This window comes from Sinocyclocheilus grahami, unplaced genomic scaffold, assembly GCF_001515645.1.
Source record: "Sinocyclocheilus grahami isolate Dianchi unplaced genomic scaffold, SAMN03320097.WGS_v1.1 scaffold2251.1, whole genome shotgun sequence".
NCBI lineage: Eukaryota > Metazoa > Chordata > Actinopteri > Cypriniformes > Cyprinidae > Sinocyclocheilus > Sinocyclocheilus grahami.
The window spans coordinates 13812-20997 of NW_015507430.1; the positions used below are offsets into that span (position 1 = coordinate 13812).

A 7186-nucleotide genomic window follows, 5' to 3' on the forward strand; every position below is an offset into this window, starting at 1 on the left:
GGCAGATTTTGTGTTTTGTGCAATTTCTTATTGTGAACCTGTTCAGTTCTTTACTTTTACATGATTGATGTTTTAGAGGATTTTAGCGTGATTAAAGTGTTTAACTGAACCTGATCCCAACTGATTTGGTTATTGTCACTTTCACTGGCGGATCAGGCAAGACAGCCGCAAGAGCGCTCTGAGTTTAACGCGTTCTCTACCACTCTCTCTACAAGGAAATATATTATTTTATGATTATTATTATATTCTTATGGGTCTAGTCTTTTAATTTGTCGACATTTTATAGAGGCTTATTACAAATAAAGTGCCCAAATGGCAGTGATCCCAACTGCCAGCTGATTGTGGCTTCCACTCGCGGCTCAATCAGCGTTCCCTATCACTCTTGCTGCAAGGAAATACATTATTTTATTATTATGAATATATTCTTATGACTCTATTCTTTTGTATGATTGACGTTTTAGGTGGGTTTATCCCAATTAAAGCAGTCAAATGAGCGTGATCACGACTGGTTACTTACTGACGCTTCTCTGGACGCTCAACCAGCCAGCCGCTGCTGAGCTGCGAGTATAACGCGTTCCCCATCACTCTCACTGCAAGGAAATAAATTTATTATTATTATGACTATATTCTTATGACTCTATTCTTTTGTATGATTGACGTTTTAGGTGGGTTTATCCCAATTAAAGCAGTCAAATGAGCGTGATCACGACTGGTTACTTACTGACGCTTCTCTGGACGCTCAACCAGCCAGCCGCTGCTGAGCTGCGAGTATAACGCGTTCCCCATCACTCTCACTGCAAGGAAATAAATTTATTATTATTATGACTATATTCTTATGACTCTATTCTTTTGTATGATGGACGTTTTCGTTTTAAAATAATAAAAGCAGTCAAATGAATGTGATCACGACTGGTTGCTTACTGACGCTCAACCAGCCAGCCGTTGCTGCCTCTCATTCCAAGGAAATCATTCTAATTTGTATGGATACTGCCGCTAGTTGTGACGATTTTACGATTTATGTTATGTAATAACATTTGTTATGCAATAATGTAGAGCATAAAAATGCCTATTAAAACGTGAATTATCCCAATAACAAGAATCTTTCTCATAAAGTAATTTCAGCAACAACAGGACAAACTGCAATGCTTTTTAATAATTCTATGAAAGAAAGCCAACTTAAACTCCATTTGGGGTTCAATCCCTAACTAATTGGCAGCACCAGTGACCATTGGCAGCTGGCAGTCTGATTCTGGCAGGTCACGTGACCCGTCAGTGACGGCTCCTGCCAGCCAGTTGAAGATTGAACCCCCACTCGTCCATCCCTCAGTACACATGGCTCCGGTCAAGGGAAACCTGTAAAAAATAGTGTTTTGATTTGTGAACTCATTGACTTGATTCTTTTTGGTCAAACTAGTTTGTGAATCAGTCAAATACAAAATTAATATCCAGTAATATCAAATGGCTGGAAAGGTCCTGACTCGTGGAAAATAATTAGTCAAAATGTGTGGGAACCTTTGGTTGCTTCTAATGATGCTTGCATTAATTACACACACAAATCCAATTCATTTAGAAATATAAAATATTGCCTCATGATTGAGCCAATGGAAATTGCTTTAGTTACAGTTATGGAACATATGTGATTTTTATGTGCATGGTAACTGTTACATGTAATACCACACATGAATGTGACACAGCAGCTGCATTTCATCTATTATAGGCTTGCTCTGTCAAACAAAAATGAAGACGCAAAGCATGTACTTGCAGCTTCCAGCCATCATTGCCACCAGCACATTTAATTGAACTTGGAGTAAGGTTCAGATTTAAAGACCTGAAAATTATATCCTTTACATTCTCGGAATAATAAGTGAATATATCAAGCAATAGGTACATTGTATCTTTCAGTATATGTAAGTTGTACAGTAAATATTAGGTGTTACTTTTTGATTGCTCATTTTTCTTGTCATCATGCATATGAGTTAAGGACAGTTTGGCAGTATGCTTCCCTGTTTATATGATTATGAATGTGCTGAAACTCTGAAAAGGACATCTGAATAATGTTTGTGTATAATACATCTTGAGTTATTGAGCTATTAAAATGTGTTGACAATGGCATGACAATGTTGCAGTTGCAGGAAATGCGTAGATGCTTCCATCAATATATACTTTGCAATTTGAGAATGTATATGCATATGCTCATTTTGTACAATTTGTGATATAATTAAGACTCCATTCTCAATAGGAAGATTGCCTCTCTGTTTGTGAGCTCTGAGGATTAGACAGACAGACATGGGGTGGGGGATTTGGCCAGGGCTAGACAGGGGGAGGTGTCTTGGGCAGAGATTTAGATTTTTATGCAGTTAAAGGTGTTTTTGGATGGTACATTGGTAGGTGAAGCTGAAATGATTCTAAGGTTTCATTTTCACTTAATCTCGGTCTATTTGTTAAAGTTTTACAAGCTCAGCCGAAACGTCATCATGGGGGGGGAAAAGAGTCAGTGTGTGTGTGTGTGTAGCAGCTAGTATATACAGTTTTCACATTTTCTAAATGGCAGTGATATACTTTGTGTTTGAATTTACTCTGTCATTTGAAAAGTGTGCAAGTTAATTTCTACTCTGGATTTAATGAAAAAGATTAGCAGTATTATGCTACCAATAGAACAGATCAGCCTAAAATATTTAAAGCATGCATTTGATTTATCATGCATTTGTAGTTTTGTTTAAAATAATTGTTTGCCTATTCAGAGTCCCCTTGACAGAGCACAGTCTGCTAAGAATAAGGGCAACAAATACTTTAAGGCTGGCAAATATGATCAAGCGATCCAGTGCTACACAGACGCCATCAGCCTATGTCCCAAAGAACAGAAAGGAGATCTGTCCACCTTCTACCAGAATAGAGCTGCAGCCTACGAGCAACAGGTTTGTCTCTGTCAGATAATCATTTGTAGTATTACCTACAAAATGTTAAATGTCTGAATGATTGCTTTTTATTTTTATTTTTTGTTGTAGCTGAAATGGACAGAAGTGATACAGGATTGCTCTCAGGCAGTCGAACTGAATCCTTGCTATATAAAAGCTCTATTTAGGCGTGCCAAAGCACTGGAAAAACTGGGTAACAGGAAAGAGTGCCTAGAAGGTTAGCATTATTGCTGGTTTTTGATTTGTTTTTGTGACTTGAAATTTACTAAAATTTTTGCACTGTATGGAAGATTTTAAAATTATGTATGATGTGTTAAATCCCTTTATCCCATTTTTAGATTGTTTTTAAGCACCTGATGTTACTAAACAACCTGCTGTCACAATAACTGATATTAGCTGCCAAATTAAGTTATCATGAACTGCCTTTATTATTATTATTTATTTTGTAGGTATATGATTTTTATCAGTACTGTTGTTGTTTATTGTTTGTTTTTGTTAGGGATGCACCGATATGAAAATTTTGGCCGATACCGATAACCGATTATTCTTTATTTTTGAAAGCCGATAACCGATATGTTGGCCGATAAATCTATATCCAAATTGTTATATACTTTTTGAGAGCCTGATTACAAAAAAGGTCTCATCATTAAAAGCCACATCCCAAACACTTCAACATAAGCAGCCTAGTTTGAACGGTGTACATTTTAAAAATATTTTTACTCTCCCATTACCAAATTTAGTCATAAAAAAGTCTTACAAATAAATAAAATAATGCATAAATAATGCAAACAAGTCACTGGACATCATTACACATGTAAAGAATCAAAATGAATGCGCATAATGATTGTTTCTTAAGAAAATGTTATAATATTGTAAATGATGTATTGAAATGATATTGCTAATGTTACCATGAATATAGCCATTGTTGCTGATATGGTGTTTAAACATAAATAAATGTATTTTGTAGATGTGACAGCAGTATGTATTCTGGAGGTTTTCCAGAACCAGCAGAGCATGCTACTGGCAGACAAGGTGCTGAAACAGCTGGGAAAAGAGAAGGCCAAAGAAAAATACAAGGTGAGAATTTGACTGAAAGCTACAAATCTAAGACTTAAACAAACTACATTATATATTTATAGCATATCTTTCTTTTTTGCTTTTTCATGTTTGCTTCCTCGCGTTTGCTTTTTGCAGAACCGAGAGCCCCTCATGCCATCTCCTCAATTCATCAAGTCCTACTTCAGCTCCTTTACTGATGACATCATTTCACAGCCTCTACAGAAGGGGGAAAAGAAAGATGAGGATAAAGACAAAGAGGGTGAGGCCTCTGAGGTTACAGGAAGGTGAGATCTGAGGGCATTATATTTTGTTCACACTGAGATTTGTACACCCACAGTGTTTCCTTTTGTTGATTTTAAATTCTAAGTGTTCAGAGTGTTAAATGTATTTATTTATATATATATATATATATATATATATATATATAGACACACACACACACACGCACACACATGTATGTGTGTATATATAAGTGATGAAGTGAAGTGGCCAAGTATGGTGACCCATACTCGGAATTAGTGCTCTGCATTTACCCATCCAAAGTGCACACACACAGCAGTGAACACACACAAACCGTGAACACACACCCGGAGCAGTGGGCAGCCTTTTATGCTGCGGCGCCCGGGGAGCAGTTGGGGGTTCGGTGCCTTGCTCAAGGGCCCCTCAGTCGCGGTATTGAAGGTGGGAGAGAGCGCTGTACATTCACTCCCCCCACCTACAATCCCTGCCGGTACGAGACTCGAACCCACAACCTTTGGGTTATGAGTCCGACTCTCTAACCATTAGGCCACGACTTCCCACTACTGAGCAGGTATTTTATGGGAAGTCGTGGCCATATATATATATATATAAAAAAAATACCTGCTCACAAGATCTGATCACAAGGCACTATGCAGTGTACAGTCACAACTAGGGATGGTACCGACACCCGGTATTTAATCGGTCCCGGGGCTAAATTATGAAAGACCGGAGTATCGATAAGCTCTGACGTTAACGGTTCTGCTATCGATACTGGAGAAATTAATAAAACACGCATACATTTATTATTGCTATATATACATTATCTTGCAAATTCTGTCTCACCAAAGTCGCCAGCTGTTTTTCAAACATTTGTCTATGATGCATTTTTGCTATTCGCAATTCTGAAGCGAGATCGCGCTCACGCGCAGGAGCTTCAGCACGCGCAACAGGAAAGCCCTGTTTAATTATGATAGAAGAGAGAACTAAACATTCAAACATCTGCTTACACTTTAGGCCTGTGGCTGTTTTATTAAGCTAATTAAATTTTTTTATTTCGATTTTGGCTTCTAAGGATTATACAAAAGAAGACATCAGTTAAAGCTATTAAAAACTAGCAGCGTTTCGTATTGCGCAACTTTCTCTTCACAGCGGTGCGCATTCGTTCCTCCCTAAAACCCAAACTTAACGTCAGAATCAATCAGCTCGATCGGTGATTGTTGTAAGATGCAGATATATATATATATATGTGTGTGTGTGTAATGATTAAATCACAGTTAAATAACTACAGTATTGAACTACTGTTTCCTTAGCTCAGGCTACCTAAAGGCTAAGCAGTATATGGAGGAGGAGAATTATGATAAGATCATCAGTGAGTGCACAAAGGAGATCGAGTCTGGAGGCAGGTACACAGCCGAAGCTCTTCTGCTCAGAGCCACCTTCTACCTACTGATTGGCAACGCCACAGCTGCTCAGCCTGATCTTGACCGTGTCATCAACATGGATGATGCCAATGTCAAGGTAAATGGATTAGGATTAAGAGAAACCATCTCTTACTGCCATCATCTACCAAATTACAGATTAAATGTATACTGTTTGCTAAAATACAGTTTACTGTTGTGGAAATTTTGCTCTGTTTTACCAGTCTCTAACTGGTTTGCAACATTTCTAGTTTTATCAAAAATTAAAACATTTGGTTTTCATTTACATTAATGACATTTGTAGTGGGTCTTATTGATACTATTGGTGTTAAATAGGGACGTTCATTTTAACCGGCTAACCATTAACCGACCGTAATAATTTTTGACCGATTAATACAATCAGTTAAACGGTTTAAAAAGTCATTTATTTATTTTCAGTAATTTATCAAAATGTTGAAAGGTTTGCTGCATGGTTAAAATATGCTACGCGAATATAAAAAAATGCGTTTTTTAGAAGAAGAAAAAACATTTTATTATTTCATTCAGAAATAGGCCTAATGCCAACGTGAAATGTTTACAAACATTATATTAAACACTGTAAACATAGCTAGGCTATTTTAGTTCCCCTCTCTCCACAACAAATCCTTTCAATTAACAGTATTTAGAAAAGAACAAGAATTAAAAATATAAGAAGCTATAGCTATGTAAACGACAAGCCAAAACGAATTTATTTAGGCTAAAACGAAACTGAAACCATGTAGCCTACTTCACTGGCGTTCCAATATCCACGTAAAACAAAATGTTTTGCATAACATCACGGCAGTATGGTGATAACGCTTAACGGCACAGACTTTACTACATATTTGAAATGAGCAGTGTGTTTTTTTCATATGTTTGACTGACTGTATTTTACTATGATAATGAACGGTCTGCATTCTCAAGGTAGCAAAGCTTAAACGTGTGCGCGCATGCAGCACCGACACAATCACTTGAATTTTTTCCTTCTAACAGTGGAAGCAACTACTCCTTTTAGTCATAAAGATAATCAGAATTGTAAAAGGTTTTCTTTTATTTGTGTACATGTGTCTGCCGTCTGTTTCCTTTCGCGCAGCACAAAAATGAACCGAAACTCTGCATACTAGGCTACTTGTTGCACAGTTTTTCTTTCATTTTCTTATATTTTTACTTAAATAATAAATTATTTCTCGTATAGGCCTATTTATTATTATTATATGAATATATTAATATTATTATTAATATATATATATATAGCCTAGCTTTATGTTTTTCTCCGCTTGCAGAAGCGCTGCAGGTGCGTGATGTGATATGATGACCATGTGAATCCTCATGTTCTGTTGTTTGCTGCTTTTTGCGCATGTAAAATTAATCCCCGGGAAACAAATGTTAGTATTTTTATCGGTTCACAGACACTTATCCTTTCTAATTTAATTCAATTCTAATTTAAAATAATCTTGTCGGTTAATGGTTAATAATCGGTTAACGAGTGTCGGTTGTCGGTTAGGAAAAATAACCGAAATGAACATCCCTAGTGTG

At 36.8% G+C, this 7186-nt stretch overlaps 1 protein-coding gene across 1 annotated transcript in view; it reads left to right on the top strand.

Annotated features, from left to right (window-relative positions):
* Positions 1 to 7186, top strand: part of LOC107574490 (mitochondrial import receptor subunit TOM70-like) — a 24063-nt gene that overhangs the window by 13490 nt on the left and 3387 nt on the right. Inside the window, exons 3-7 of the mRNA XM_016260931.1 lie at positions 2742 to 2915; positions 3006 to 3132; positions 3883 to 3992; positions 4110 to 4258; positions 5525 to 5732. Of these exons, the coding sequence (XP_016116417.1) occupies positions 2742 to 2915; positions 3006 to 3132; positions 3883 to 3992; positions 4110 to 4258; positions 5525 to 5732 (768 nt within the window). The remainder of the gene's footprint in view (positions 1 to 2741; positions 2916 to 3005; positions 3133 to 3882; positions 3993 to 4109; positions 4259 to 5524; positions 5733 to 7186) is intronic.